At 39.9% G+C, this 16,876-nt stretch overlaps 1 protein-coding gene across 4 annotated transcripts in view; it reads left to right on the plus strand.

The window, feature by feature from the left end:
* nav1b (neuron navigator 1b) overlaps window positions 1-16,876 on the plus strand; it is a 202,816-nt gene that overhangs the window by 133,011 nt on the left and 52,929 nt on the right. For all 4 annotated transcript variants that reach the window (XM_057845420.1, XM_057845417.1, XM_057845418.1 and 1 more), the window contains 2 exons: window positions 10,888-11,038; window positions 15,311-15,611. In XM_057845420.1, the coding sequence (XP_057701403.1) occupies window positions 10,888-11,038; window positions 15,311-15,611 (452 nt within the window). The remainder of the gene's footprint in view (window positions 1-10,887; window positions 11,039-15,310; window positions 15,612-16,876) is intronic.

Raw genomic sequence — 16,876 nt, forward strand, 5'->3', positions numbered from 1 at the left:
CTTATTCAAAACCAAATTAATCTTCTAACTGGGCCTATTCGACCAAGTGTGCCAAATATTGTGGCTCTATAAGCTGCCTGAGTCTCTGAAAAAAAATATTTCCTTTAAATGGCGAACAAAGGGTCGTCACGGCAACAGACAGAGACACGTGGACATGGGCCGTAAATAAGTATTTTAATAGGTCTTGAAACTACAATGACCAACCTGAAAAGAACTGGACATGTATTGGAAAAACGAGTGACTTTCTATTGCCACTAGTTGGCGCTGTAGGGTTGATGCAAATGACCCCTACAACGCCCTTCAGGGTATGACTCTCAACAAGCACGGGAAGTTTGGCGCAGATATGTTGTATATCTGCCGAGTTATGACTGTTCAAAGTTTTTGGAGAGAAAAATTGTTGACAGTCATTTTCACTTTCCTGTTTGGACCCCTCCGCTTCAACGAAACTTCAATATTTTTCATCAGGCACCTGAAGACAGGTCTTAAGGCTTCCCTTTTGCAGGTTTGAGGTAGATTGATTTTTTCCCTTTAGAGGAGGAGTGTGTCCCGTAAAAAAGGGCATTTCCTGTTCCCACTAGGAGGCGCCAGGCACAAATGGTAAATTTTCAATCCAGTCCTGCTCAGGCTAGTATACCTCACACACATGCCAGATTTAAAATAGATTGAACGTTGTATGAGGGAGTTATCAGTCATTTTCCGAATTCGGTGTTTTGGCGAAAAAATGGCCGACTTTGGCACCCCGCCCAGGTCAGGCCCGTGAATGAAAACACACCATTTTGATAAATTAAGATTTCATATGCCTCATGAACAGGCTCGCCAATTTTGAGAATGATCAAACTAATTCCCTAGGTGCCAAGGTGTAAAATGTGCACACTGTAAATCGATAAAAATTTCACATTCAATCAAAAATACCCGATTTCCTGTTGGGTTTGGAATATGCATGCAAGAGACTTTTTGGAGCAGTTTTGTACAAGGTATTGACTCTCCGAATTTCATCCCTCTACGTTGAAAAAACCTAAATGGAGAGGCCTTTTTGAAAATTTCAAGGGGGCGCCAGTGAGCCATTTTGTTACATTTTTTTGTAACATTGCAAGATTATCGAACGTTATCCAAAGCCGCATGTATGTGCAAATTTTGGTGAGTTTTTATGCATATTCAAGCCTCCAAATGTAAACTCTTACTGTGAACCCATGAAAATTTCACATTCGATCCAAAATACCCGATTTCCTGTTGGATTTGGAATATGGGTGCAAGAGACTTTTTGGAGCAGTTTTGCATAAGGTATCTACTCCCCAAATTTCCTTGCTCTATGTTGAAAAAACCCAATAGGAAAGGCCTTTTTTAAAACTTCTTTCTGTCGCCACTAGTTGGCACTGTAGAGTTGATGCAAATGACCCCTACAAGAACCTTCAGGGTATGACTCTCAACAAACACGGAAAGTTTGGCGCAGATATGTTGCATATCTGCCGAGTTATGACTGTTCAAAGTTTTTGGCGAGACAAATTGTTGACGGTCATTTTCACTTCCAGTTTGGACCTCTCCGCTTCAACGAAACCTCAATATTTTTCATCAGGGACCTGAACACATGTCTTGAGGCTCCCCTGAAACAGGTTTGAGGTCAATAGATTTTTTTCCCTTGGAGGAGGAGCCTGTCTCGTAAAGAAGGCCATTTCCTGTTTCCACTAGGGGGCGCCAGGCCTAATGGGTAATATTTCAATGCAGTCGTGTTCAGGCTGGGATATCTCATATACATGCTAGAAATGAAAAAGATTGAACGTTGTATCACCGAGTTTTTAATCATATTCTGAATTTGGTATTTTGCCCAAAAATGGCCGACTTTGGGACCACGCCCAGGTCAGACCCTTGAGTGAAAACTCACCATTTTGAAAACTTAAGATCTCATATGTCTCCTGAATAGTCTGACCAATTTTGAAGACGATCCAACTATTTTCTTCAGCGACAAGGTCTCAAATGTAAATCGATAAAATTTCACATTTGATCCAAAATTTCCGGCTTCCTGTTGGGTTTGGAATATTGGTGCAAGAGACTTTTTGGAGCAGTTTTACACAATGTATCGACTCACCAAATTTCATCATTCTACGTTGAAAAAACCTAATAGGACAGGCCTTTTTGAAAATTTCAAGGGGGCGCCACTGAGCGATTTTGTTAAATTTTTTTGTAGATTATCAAAATTTACGCAAAGTTGCATGTATGTGCAAATTTTGGTGAGTTTTCGTGCATGTTCAGGCCTCCAAACGTAAACTCCAACTGTGAACCGAAAAAATTTCACATTTGATCCAAAATATCCGATTTCCTGTCAGATTTGGAATATGGGTGCAAGAGGCTTTTTTGAACAGTTAGGCATAAGGTATCTACTCCCCAAATTTCATCGCTCTACATTGAAAACCTGAGAGGAAAGGCCTTTTTGAAAATTTTAAGGGTCAAGGGGGCGCCACTGAGCCATTTTTTGAAATTTTTTCAAAACGACGCTAGATTATCAAATTTTACGCGAATCTGCACGTATGTGCAAATTTTGGTGACTTTTCGTGCATGTTCAGGCCTCCAAATTGGCCATTTTCATTTGCCATGAAGAAAGAAGAATAATAATAATAATAATAATAATAATCCTTTGCATTACAATAGGGCCTTCGCACGCCTAGTGCTCGGGCCCTAATAATAATAATAATAATAATAATAATAATCCTTTGCAAAACAATAGGGCCTTCGCACGCTTAGTGCTCGGGCCCTAATAATAATCCTTTGCATTACAATAGGGCCTTCGCACGCCTAGTGCTCGGGCCCTAATAATAATCCTTTGCAAAACAATAGGGCCTTCGCACGTCTAGTGCTCGGGCCCTAATAACTAGGCCTGCAAGCAGGACTGAACGGGCCCTCGCAATCTAGCGCAACTCGGACTGTGTGCAGGTCAGGGTGGTGGCAGATCCTCCTCTCTAATCATCTCATTAGAACCTAACAAACTCGAAAGTCGCCTCTTTACATTCACACACCTAACAGATAAAAAAAAAACCTAGTGGAGAGAGTACTACAAAAAAGGAGGTACTACTGAGCTGTGCAGCCAAGCACTTATTCAAAACCAAAATTAATATTCTAACTGGGCCAATTCGACCAAGTGTGCCAAATATTGTGGCTCTATAAGCTGCCTGAGTCTCTGAAAAAAAGTATTTCCTTTAAATGGCGAATAAAGGGTCGTCACGGCAACAGACAGAGACACGTGGACATGGGCCGTAAATAAGTATTTTAATAGGTCTTGAAACTACAATGACCAACCTGAAAAGAACTGGACATGTATTGGAAAAACGAGTGACTTTCTATTGCCACTAGTTGGCGCTGTAGGGTTGATGCAAATGACCCCTACAAGGCCCTTCAGGGTATGACTCTCAACAAGCACGGGAAGTTTGGCGCAGATATGTTGTATATCTGCCGAGTTATGACTGTTCAAAGTTTTTGGAGAGAAAAATTGTTGACAGTCATTTTCACTTTCCTGTTTGGACCCCTCCGCTTCAACGAAACTTCAATATTTTTTATCAGGCACCTGAAGACAGGTCTTAAGGCTTCCCTTATGCAGCTTTGAGGTAGATTGATTTTTTCCCTTTAGAGGAGGAGTGTGTCCCGTAAAAAAAGGGCATTTCCTGTTCCCACTAGGAGGCGCCAAGCACAAATGGTAAATTTTCAATCCAGTCCTGCTCAGGCTGGTATACCTCACACACATGCCAGATTTAAAATAGATTGAACGTTGTATGAGGGAGTTATCAGTCATTTTCCGAATTCGGTGTTTTGGCGAAAAAATGGCCGACTTTGGCACCCCGCCCAGGTCAGGCCCGTGAATGAAAACACACCATTTTGATAACTTAAGATTTAATATGCCTCATGAACAGTCTCGCCAATTTTGAGAATGATCAAACTAATTCCCTAGGTGCCAAGGTGTAAAATGCGCACACTGTAAATCGATAAAAATTTCACATTCAATGCAAAATACCCGATTTCCTGTTGGGTTTGGAATATGCATGCAAGAGACTTTTTGGAGCAGTTTTGTACAAGGTATCGACTCTCCGAATTTCATCCCTCTACGTTGAAAAAACCTAAATGGAGAGGCCTTTTTGAAAATTTCAAGGGGGCGCCACTGAGCCATTTTATTACATGTTTTTGTAACGTTGCAAGATTATTGAACGTTATCCAAAGCCACATGTATGTCCAAATTTTTGTGAGTTTTCGTGCATGTTCAAGCCTCCAAATGTAAACTCCTACTGTGAACCGATAAAAATTTCACATTCGATCCAAAATACCCGATTTCCTGTTGGATTTGGAATACGGGTGTAAGAGACTTTTTGGAGCAGTTTTGCACAAGGTATCGACTCCCCAAATTTCATCACTCTATGTTAAAAAAACCTAATAGGAAACACCTTTTTGAAAAATTCAAGGGGGCGCCACTGAGGCATTTTGTTACATTTTTTCGTAACATTGCAAGATTATTGAACGTTATCCAAAGCCGTATGTATGTGCAAATTTTTACGAGTTTTTGTGCATATTCAAGCCTCCAAATGTAAACTCCTACTGTGAACCCATGAAAATTTCACATTCGATCCAAAATACCCGATTTCCTGTTGGATTTGGAATATGGGTGCAAGAGACTTTTTGGAGCAGTTTTGCATAAGGTATCTACTCCCCAAATTTCCTTGCTCTATGTTGAAAAAACCCAATAGGAAAGGCCTTTTTTAAAACTTCTTTCTGTCGCCACTAGTTGGCACTGTAGAGTTGATGTAAATGACCCCTACAAGAACCTTCAGGGTATGACTCTCAACAAACACGGGAAGTTTGGCGCAGATATGTTGCATATCTGCCGAGTTATGACTGTTCAAAGCTTTTTGCGTGACAAATTGTTTACGTTCATTTTCACTTTCCTGTTTGGACCCCTCCGCCTCAACGAAACCTCAATATTTTTCATCAGGCACCTGAACACAGGTCTTAAGGCTCCCCTGATGCAGGTTTGAGGTCAACAGATTTTTTTCCCTTGGAGGAGGAACCTGTCTCGTAAAAAAAGGCATTTCCTGTTCTCACTAGGGGGCGCTAGACCTAATGGGTAATATTTCAATGCACTCGTGTTAAGGGTGGGATACCACACATACATGCCAAATATGAAAAAGATTGAACGTTGTGTCAAGGAACTATTAGTCATTTACTGAATTTGTCATTTTGCCGAAAAAATTGCCGACTTTGGCACCACGCCCAGGTCAGACCCGTGAATGAAAACGCACCATTTTCAAAACTTAAGATTTCATATGTCTCCTGAATAGTCTCACCAATTTTCAAGATGATCCAACCAACTCCCTCGGCGAAAAGGTCTCAAATGTGCACCCTGTAAATCGACAAAAATTTCATATTTGACCCAAAATAACCGATTTCCTGTTGGGTTTGGAATATGGGTGTAAATGCTTTTTTGGAGCGGTTTTGGACAAGGTATAGACCCCCCAAATTTCATTGCTCTACGCTGAAAGACCCTAATGTTATAGGCCAATTTTAAAATTTCAAGGGGGCGCCACTGAGCCATTTTGTTATATTTTTTTGCAACGTTGCAAAATTATCGAAATTTACAATTTTCCGGACGTATGTGCAAATTTTGGTGACTTTTCGTGCATGTTCAGGCCTCCAAATTGGCCGTTTTCATTTGCCCTGAAAAAAAAAAAAAATAAAAAAAATAAAAAAAATAATCCTTTGCAAAACAATAGGGCCTTCGCACGCTTAGTGCTCGGGCCCTAATAATAATCCTTTGCATTACAATAGGGCCTTCGCACGTCTAGTGCTCGGGCCCTAATAATAACTTCAAACCTCTCCATCATGTCGATCCAAACTGACCTTTTTTGTGCACTGTATCTTAACTCGTTGAATGCCATTGACAGAGCTAGATGTCCAATCCATTTGAAGTGGGAGGGATGGCAGCGAATTCGCTTTACTAGCGATGAACTCATTACAGAGTTAAACTGTGCATGTGGGCTAAAATGAGTACATAGTTACGCAAGCTTCTCTTGATATGTATTGTCTTTACCTCCTGCAGTGGCCATTTTCCACAGCGGAGAGTGCTAATGAGATGTGGGGGGTGGGGCGAGTAGGTTTTCCAAGGCAATAAGACTAAAGTCATACCTCCTGGAGATCCTGCATGGCGTCATCGGGGGGATTTGCGGTGGCATGAGGCTCCTCCGCGCTTATTACTTTGGATGAGGTTTTCCTTGCCAGGTTCAAAGAAATAATAAAGTAAAAACTCCGGACTGGACATAAATGGAGTTAGTGACAAAATTTGCCGGATGACTCTTAAGCCAGGTTCATACCGCAGGCCTTAATGCACAATTCCGATTTTTTTGTCATATCTGTTTTTTGGGCGTGTATGTTCAGACTGCCTTTCTCCATTGAGCCCGTTCAAGTATCATGCATGTGCACTAATTCGCAGTCCGAGATGTGCTGAGCATCAAAACAAATTACTACTACGGTGACCGAGAGGTGTCAGACGAAATGCAAAGTCCAAACACTTTGCAAATATGAAAAGCACGAATCCCAATTGCAAACGCTTTGCAAAAGAAAAAAAGCACGAATGCAAACTGCCACAACACGATCCCCAATTCCTAAAGGGCGATTGCAAATTGGCAAAAGCACGAACGGCAATTGCCACAACACGACAGCAAATGGTTCGCAGCACGACCGCAAAAGGTTCGCAAGACAATTGCAAAGACGATGACCCAGAAGTTAAAAAAAGAAATAATAAATAAGACGACACTTTGCTATATGTGCTTTGTGACCATCTCTACAGGCCTCCGTAAAGTTGCCCTCCCCCCGTCAGACACAAAAAAATGATGTTAATCGTTTGTGCTGCAACGGTTTTGTAGATACAGTATTATGCTTTTATTGAGATATTAATTTCGAGTGGGGACGTCACTCGTAGCTTTTTCTTAGCTTAGCTCCCGCAGCTAATGGAGCGTACTAACTCTCTCAATAACAGAGGGGTGTCCTGATTACTAGCATGAACAGAGCACAAAAAAATTCGGGTCCATTTTGCGGTAAATTGGGGGGCTTGAGATACTAATTTCGAGTGATGACGTCCCTCTAAGCCCCTCATTTACTGCAAAATGATTCCGAATTGGTGCCATTCGTTTGTGCTAGTTGTTAGGACACCCCTCTGTTATTGAGAGAGTTGGTACGCTCCATTAACATAACAGAGGGGTGTCCTAACAAGTAGTACAAACAAATGGCACAAATTCGGAACCATTTTGCAGTAAATGAGGGGCTTAGAGGGACGTCATCACTCGAAATTAATATCACAAGCCCCCCAGTTTACCGCAAAATGGACCCGAATTTTTTTGTGCTCTGTTCGCGCTAGTTGTTAGGACACCCCTCTGTTATTGAGAGAGTTGGTACGCTCCATTAGCTGCGGGAGCTAAGCTAAGAAAAAGCTACGAGTGACGTCCCCACTCGAAATTAATATCTCAATAAAAGCATAATACTGTATCTACAAAACCGTTGCAGCACAAACGATTAACATCATTTTTATATAAATTTGCGTCTGATGGGGGGGGGGGGCAACTTTACGGCGGCCCGTAGAGATGGTCACAAAGCATATAGCAATATACAAAGTGACGTCTTTTTTATTATTATTATTATTACATTTGTTTTTTTTTAACTTCATCGTCTTTGCAATTGTCTTGCGAGCCTTTTGCGGTTGTGCTGCGAGCCATTTGCCGTCGTGTTGTGGCAATTGGCGTTCGTGCTTTTGCCAATTTGCAGTCGCGCTTTAGGAATTGGGGATTGTGTTGTGGCAATTTGCATTCGTGCTGCGAGCCATTTGCTGCCGTGTTATGGCAATTGGGGTTCGTGCTTTTGCCAATTTGTGATCGTGCTTTAGGAATTGGGGATCGTGTTGTGGCAGTTTGCATTCGTGCTTTTTTTCTTTTGCAAAGCGTTTGCAATTGGGGTTCATGCTTTTTGTATTTGCAAAGTGTTTGGACTTTGCATTTCGCCTGACACCTCTCGGCCACCGTAGGACTACACATGATGCACACACACACATACGGACAGTTTGCACTGAAGCCCCGCCGTGTAAGCAATCTTTAAATATTGCTCATTTGGAGCAGAGAGAGAGCACAGAGAAAACCGAGAATTCTCAGGCTTATCCTCAACCCATTTTAGGAGCTGTTTACATGGTGACTCTCCGAGAATACGAAAAATTTCAAATTTGCATTTGCGTCTCCATTCGAACAATGTCCCAATTCCGCATGAAAACGATGTAGTATTCATGCCAAGCCCTAGGGGGCAGTGCAGATTTACAGGGCAACAAAGAATGATGCACTTTGACCCCACCAAGCTCCCTCAGCCTGGAAAAAAATATGCCCGCCCACTCGAAGCAATGACATTTTTCTTTTGTTCAAAAAGGCCCAAAAATCGAAACATTCAACATATGTAATTTAAAAATATTATTAAAACAGTAAATTAACGCCGACATTCCGCCATATTTGCTGTTTTTAATGTTTAGTAGCACCGCTGCGCATGCCCAATGTGACGTGTACGAGTGTTGACGTTAATGGCGCGGTCTCGCGCCGCGGAAGCCTTTGATATGCATGCGAGGAAGCCCCCGTCAATCCCCCGCAATCGGATTCTTCCACTTTGGAGGCAGGATTAAGAATTTTTTGTCTTCGCCTTCCGCGTTCGCCGACGCCTTATGCATACGAGGCAAGTCCGCTACTCAGTCATTGCGTCTTTGTGTCACAGAGTCGCCATGTAAACTGCCCCTTAGTTTTTTATGACTGTTGTCAAGTCCGTCTTTTCCCAAAAAGCCGCATTCAAGCTAGGCGCTAACGCTAATGCCCAGCTGCACCGCAACCGTAGCGCCCTGTCTCTCTCGCTCTTTGCTGACATAATTATTGCACGAATTCCGATTTCTGGGACTTGACGGTTCAGACCGCAGCAGCATTCTGGAAAAATGTGGCCCGGATCGGAATTTAACCACATATGAAATTGACCTGGATCGGATTGGAAATGGTCCACTTTTATGCAACTTTTCCCATTCAGATTGTCAAGTTAATGCCTCACTCGAGTCGGAAAAACACGAAAAATCGGATTCGTGCATTAAGACCTATGCTATGAACCTTGCCTTTATGACATCTGTCATAAGAATTTATTAATGCTCATGACGTCATAATTATGACGTTCTTATTACGCCACTCTCAAAGTTTTACCTAATATTTTTTAGGTTGTATAGATATCTCTTAAAGATCAATTATAAACTAATAAAAATAAAATTCCTAATTAAAACAGATAGGGCTGCAGCTATCGATTATTTTAGCAGTCGATTAATCTATCAACTACTTTGAATAATCGAGTAATCGGATTAGGAACATTTAATGCATTGCAAAATGAATTTTAGGAGATGTAAAACAATGGCTTGCTAAGATTGCAATTTCAAAATAGGATTGAATGCTAACACACAAAAAAAGAGTGTTTCTTCAAACTATGCAGAATTGCACTTTCATTTAAAAATAAATTAAAATACCCGCCTCAAACGGTATTAAAAATTAAATAAATGAGGATCTAAGTACAACAAAAGAACAATTGGCTAACTTGCATAGCCAAAGTCCGCTAGCTTAAATGCTATCAAATGCTAACTTTTTTTTTTTTTTTTTAACAATACTCTTAACAAATCGTATCAAACACATGTTCCCACAAAAAAAAAACAAAAAAAAAAAACCTAAATGTACCTTTAAACTAAATTATGAATGCATAAAAAAACATAGCTTATGTTGGTCTTAACAGGGAGCAGCTGGATTCAGCCATGTTAAAAGAGTTATGTCATATACTCTGTTGCCACTAGGGGGAAGTGTATCCACCCAAATCAATAAAACGAAATTCAAAAACAAACCATTACCACGCCACTCTAATTAAACGAATACTCAAAGCAGAAAAATTTGATTTGAAGCTTTTTTTCTAATCGAATTGTAGCACTAAAAACAGATACTCTGGTTGTGACCCCCCAAAACACACAAAAGTTGATATACAATAAAATAACATTATTAAAAAAAAAAAAATCTGTTTTTGAAATTAAATGAATAAGAATGTGTTTTATTTTTTGTATCTATTTAAGAAAATATGATAAATAAAAATAAATCAAAGGTTGAATGAATGAAAAAGAGAATGTTCGCAATTTTTCCCTTTTTACTTATAGAAAATTGGGATTTAGAGAATTTTGAGATCAACAATATCTGACTACCAAAATAAATCAAGATTCATTTGCCAATTCACTAGTCAACCAAATGTGGGAGCCCTATTTTACCTGCCACTGACGACACGAGACATTCAATCATTCGCAGCTCCCAGTCAAAATAGATTGAACAAGTTAAATGAGTGCCCTCTTAATATTTAACCTCCAGGTGAAGTTGGTTAACTCTGTACAGTTCGTTTGAGTCACGCATGCAAGCCCTCACGCGGCGAGGTCTGTTTTCATTTCTTGGCCACCAGTCAGCATCTGTTTCAAGGCGACACAGGAGGTTGTGTTGAGAGCGGGATGGCGGGGAGCGGGGGCTGTCACTTAAATTTCCCTTCACTTGGACTAGACCCTGAACTAACCCTAAAGCTGTCAGAAATTTTAGTCTTTATTTAATCCGCTCTGATTTAATGGCACATCCCGGAACGTTTCCCTGAAGCAACAGTTAATATAGATTAAAACAAAATGTCAAAGATCAGAAACGTTTATCACACTCATATAACAAATAACTCAAAATCACCTTTTTTATTTAGTCTGTCACTTTTCTCCCTGTCGCACCATCATCCGGATTTACAGCCACATGGTCATCATTAGCTTGATGTATACTGTATGTTGGTTCCTCCATACAGATGGGATGAAAGCAGCTCCATCAGCAGCGGGCTCAGTGACTGTGACGGCGAGGTGTCGGACAATATCAGCTCTGAGGAGTTCAATGCCAGCCCCTCCCTTAACTCGCTTCCCAACACACCGCTGGGATCCAGACGCAACTCCTCAGTCATGGTGAGCTGGGAAAACTGCACTGTGTGACGGCGATGTGTTTTGATTGCATGTGAGACTAGGAAACACGATTTTCATGTAATTGCTCATCCACTACAGTAGATGGCAGTGGTTCTCTCATTGGCAGAGTGTGTGCAAAGGGAGATTAGTGCTATTTTTAGGGTTTTCATGGAGTACACGTATGGACGGCAGTGTTATCACAAATTTCTTGAAAAAGTAATTTGACTACTGATTACTGATTATGCCTCAAAAAAGGTAATCTATTTATTTTACTGATTACTTTATTGTCAAAGTAACTAAGCTACTTTAATAGTAATTTATCAGTTACTTTCCGATAATTGAATTTAAAGAGGAAGATCAGAATTTTTCACATAAGTCTTAATCTGCGAGTTAGCAAAGGTGTAATTACCGTAATTTCCCGAATATAAAGCGCACCTTTTTTCCCCAAAATCAACTTGTAAAATCATGGTGCGCATTATAAACGGGTACATGGATGGAGACAGAAGTATATATATATATATTACATATATATACATATAAACCGATTTTTTTTTTTTTGACACGGCCACGTTGTGTTGAAGCAACATATGCGGCGACCCGTTGCCGACCATTACGGTACGTGACGTCACCATTTCGTTTCGGTAATACTTCACTCTAATCGGCCGAATGTTTTAGTGTGTGTTAAATTCTGCTTTTTTTCACTCTTCACAAAGCACAGAATTTAGTTTCTTGAACTCATTTGAATCGACGTTTATTGCAGCTCCGCAACACGGACCATAAAAAACGTAAGCACACACACTTCCTGTGTCCGTTAACTATATCGGCCCCTTGGGAAACTCAAACCCAAACAACAATAGTTCCTATTGTTACTGTCGTGTTGACAGCGATGAGCGCTCACGGATTTCCGACTTACGTTCTCACTTTCATTTTACCGGATCAATCCATGGAAGAAACATTTATTCATCATGATGAAATGAGCAAGTTATACAGCAGCCTTTAAAAGAAAAGTCACATCTGTTTTGTTTTCTCCTAGATTCTGGTAAGTTGGAGAATTTGTCAAATCATATTATTACCGTAAATATTGTCAGTTTATGATAATGTTTTGAACTACCAATGTGCTATGCTTGTGCTGTGTTTCACCAGTCAATAAAATGACATTTGTGTATCTGTACACAAGCTCTGTTTTCTTGTATTCTTCTATTTATTAGTGCTAAAATTAGGGTGCGCACAGGCATTAGGGTACAATAATTTTCCCTAGATTTTACAAGTAAATTTGGGGTGCGCATTATACACGGGTGCGCCTTATATTCGGGAAAATACGGTAGTCGATGGAGTTGATTTCAACCACCATTGACTCGCACTAGCTTAGCCACTCCGCAGCCCTGAAACTAACCGATAACTGACCAACTGCATGGTATTTACTGAAATCAACTACACTGACTAATTAAACCTTAATGTAAAAAATTCTGCACTTCGGTTTAAGGTTGATGGGTTAACAACATATCAGCACCAATGTAAAACAATGCAAATTGACTGCACAATAATCAACAACACACAAATGAATTGCACAGTGCAATAAACACAAAGGTGGGGGTGGGCGCGAATTCGCGCGCACAACCCGGAAGTACGCCGTACTCACGTGCGGTCAATTTGGCCACAAAACGTGGAGGAAACTAAGCACTACACGCTCAATTGGACTTACAACACATCACAAAGATGCTATACGAACACGTCACCTCCCGGCATAAATATGCAACACGAATATGATGTAAAAAATGCTCACTGATGACGACCGACCGTTGCAACAGCAAAGCTATGAAACGGCCGCGCATGTAGCGGCTCCAACCTACCGCTGGAGTCCTCCAAAATGAAGGAAAAATACTCATGTACAGTATATTCATGGATGCACACAGATTACCATTTCCTCGCACATCTCAACAGGTGGCAGCTCGTATGTGCACCTCACGCGTCCCAAAACACTCAAGACCAAAACAGGAATTAACTATGAGCAGTTACCATGGAAACGAACGAATAGTGGGAACCTTTTTAACATTTTCTATTCAAAATGCTTTTGTACATGACTACAATATTCTTCATTCTACATACATTTTGAGGCAATAACAAAAATAGTAACGCACATACATTAAGGAAACTAACTTTAATCAGATTACTGGCTTGGAAATATGAACGCGTTAGATGCTCGTTATTTTAAGAAAGTAATCCGATTACAATAACGCGTTACGCGTTACTGACAACACTGGTGCACGGACAGCACAAAGCGGGAGATATGAAGTGAACAAACTGTCAGGAGACAACATGAAAAAATATTGAACAGGGATGAAAAAGGTGGAGAGAAATGGAGATAAGTGCATATGATGTGCGGTGTTGGCTATTGACCTCTTAGCCAAACGTGTTCATTTTGTTTTATCCACTTTCTGACACCAAGAACACTCACTTTAATAATCTGCAGAAAAATTCAGTAGAGTGACAATGTATTATCAATAAGTAAGAAAACAGTCAAAAAATATCAATGTGACAAGCAACAGAGAGAAAAACTGGACACAGGGTCCATCAGCAGCATGCAGTAGACATCCGGAGAAGTGACAACCTTTCAACGGAATATTTCAGTGTTTTTGAAGGGGGCCAAGAGGCGGGACATCAGCTCTGATTGGCTGGCAGGATGTAATCCAGGAGTGGCATCGGTCTTGGATTGGTCTGAGTTTATGGTCCCTGTGGTCAGGGCAATGCTGCTAGAAGTGGGGGCAACTGGCTTACTGGGTGTGACATCATCTAAGAACGTTATGTCCATCAGTTATCATATGGCGAGGGTGTGACGTTGTTGGTCACCTGTCTGCATACTGACCTGCTCTTATTAGTTATGCATTTCTTCATACAAGGGTTCTTTTTAGGGGGCGCCGTTTGTAAAGCAGCACATGCTGAAAATTACGACAAAATCTTCTGACATTTAGTGCCACACAGTGTTGAAAACGTGGTGTTACAATTTTTAACATCACATTTTTTTGCACATTCACAACATTATTTAGAAACCTAAATATTGATTTTTAAATAAGAAGTTTTGGACCTGAATGTTTAAATCCAGAACTAAATATTTAATTTAAATCTTAAATGTATATCCTATGCCCTAAATGCTAAATCTGGAAACGGTTGGAACTAAATATTTAGCTTAATATTCAAATTCACATGACTGGAGACCGGAAGTAACAAAATAAAAGCTGGAGCACACAAATAGTTTCTCCTTAATATGTATTATACCTATATAGTGTTATTATCACCATGACTCATGTCCAAGAGCAGACCGCCACAGTTGAGTAGGTTTTATTCATTTTCAAGCAACGTAAACAGACAGTCTGAGCTGCTCCACCAGCTTTTATTTTGTTACTTCCGGTCTCCAGTCATGTGAATTTGCATATTAAACTAAATATTTAGTTCCGACTGTTTCCTGATTTAACATTTAGGATATAGGATATTAAGCTAAGATTTAAATTAAATATTTCGTTCTGGATTTAAACATTGAGGTCCAAAACTTCTTATTTAAAAACAAATATTTAATTTGCTAAATAATGTTGTAAATGTGCAAAAAAAAAAAAAAAAGTGTCTCTAAAAATTTCACAGCATTTTAAACACTGTGTGGCGCTAAATGTGAGAAAATGTCGTAATTTTCAGCATGTGCTGCTTTACAAAAGGCGCCCCATTTCTTTTGTCTGCCGACACAAACTCATATTTTTCATGTCTTTTATTGTTGGCTACCCTATCGTTTTAATATCTTTGTTCTATTATGTGCAATAAAAGACTTGTCCAAGTGTGATTATAGATTAGCATGTTAGCAACAAGACTTTTTTCCTTTGGAAAGGAATAAAATTACGCTTTGCTTTGCGAAGTATACCCATGATTTTTTTTTCAACACTGCTAGCTTAGTGTACAAACCGCAGTCAAAGTTTGAGACTTTTTCTCATCCTACTGAATGGTGAACCTTTGACCGCGGTGTATGTCCCTATAGAGGCCCAGCTATTCAAATACAAGAAATGGAAATGAATTGCTTAACATGTCCACTTTAAATCTATAGTACGATTCCCCCCCGCCATTCTTGCCGTTATGTTTTTCTTCCCACTGCTTGGGGCGGTTGACATATCTCTGTTTCTTCCCCTCTGGAATGCAACTGAGATGAAACAAAGATTTCAACGAGCAGTGCAGTCAGGGGGAGATAGCAGACAGCACGCGATTGTTATCCTCACTGCGCCTCCTGTCTCGCAACAGCTTCGCACCGACGCTGAGAAGCGCTCCCTGGTGGAAAGCGGACTTTCCTGGTACAGCGAGGATGGCAAGGCAGGCCGCAAGTTGGACGCCTGCGGGTACGACACGGGCAGTCTGAAGACTGAGGCGCCGAGCAAGTGGAGGAAGAAGCCGCCCGGTCTGAGCGAAGAACTGAGCTTCAAGGGGGAAGCGAGAAAGCCTCAGAGTTTGGTTGCGCCGGGGAGCTTTAAGAAGAGTCGGAATCCTCCGGTGGGGGTCACCTCTCCCATCACTCATACGTCGCAGAGCATGCTGAAAGTGGCAGGTGAGAGGTCACAACTTTAAACATTTCCGCTTTCTTTTGTTAAACAGAGGAATCGTTTTTTACACATATTGTTTCTCAAAAAAAAAAAAAAAAAAAAGTACAAAATTAAAGAAACATATATATATATATATATATATATATATACTGATTTCCTTTAGCTGAAATACAAAAAAAATAGTACTCTTTTCCCTTTTTTAATTAAAAAAAAAAAAAAAAAAAATATATATATATATATATATATATATATATATATATATATAGCAATATTGGGTTTTAGGAGACTAAAAAAAGTACATTATTTAGAGTCTCTAAATCACCATGATTACTTAATGCCAGCCTTCCCAGATTAAATGGATTTGAAAAATTTCATTTGACAAATGTCTTTGTCAAATGAGTTAACGGCTTGAAGCAGCAAAATAATCCAGAGGTAAAACAATATTGCAAACTTTGCAGAACTAAAAGAAAATGTTCAACAGCAGCAAAAAAGTATGAGAAAATCAGAAGAAAACTCAATTCATGAGAGTAGATATTATTTTTTTTTTATATATATATGCAAAAGTTTATTAATCTAAAACAAAATACTGAAATTGTACAGTTTCCTTAACTGATTTCATCATGTCCAAATTTGTCATGCTCATGCGTTTTTCTCCATACAAGACATGCACAATGGCAGTACACGCGCATGCTGAATAGTTTACCTACTACTACTAGGCCACTACAAAGACTGCATTTTCTTGTATTATAACACAATTTAGTGCAGCTAGACGAAGTAATGAAACACGAACACATTTGAAAACTAAATAAGCCTCAATTTAACACCCCCTTTTCACAACACTAAAATAAATTGCACATGAATATCCAACACCGCTCTGCACGGCGGCAGGTCAACAGCAACAACAAACAATAATACGGCTACAATGCAAAAATGTCTTACTTACATATATGTGAAAACACCAAAGTTAGATAGAACTATCATCTTCATTTTTTACCTTGAATTGAATTTTAGAAAATTTCACTTTTTTTAAAGAAAAAAAATCGCTAAATCGATTTTGTGCCATCTTAACGCATCCTCTGTTAACAGTTAACTTTTCCACGCCACTGCCCCTAAATTAAAAGAGAACTGTTAAAGTGACAAGCTCCATCTAGTGTTGAAGCTGAGAAGTGCAACAGAATATAGGCTAAACTCAATATCCTTGTGCAGCCATATTCAATGATATTTTCATAATTTGCGGCAGGCCAATAAAAAATGAGCAGCGGGCAGTAGT

The sequence above is a fragment of the Corythoichthys intestinalis genome, chromosome 9, assembly GCF_030265065.1.
Source record: "Corythoichthys intestinalis isolate RoL2023-P3 chromosome 9, ASM3026506v1, whole genome shotgun sequence".
Taxonomy (NCBI): domain Eukaryota; kingdom Metazoa; phylum Chordata; class Actinopteri; order Syngnathiformes; family Syngnathidae; genus Corythoichthys; species Corythoichthys intestinalis.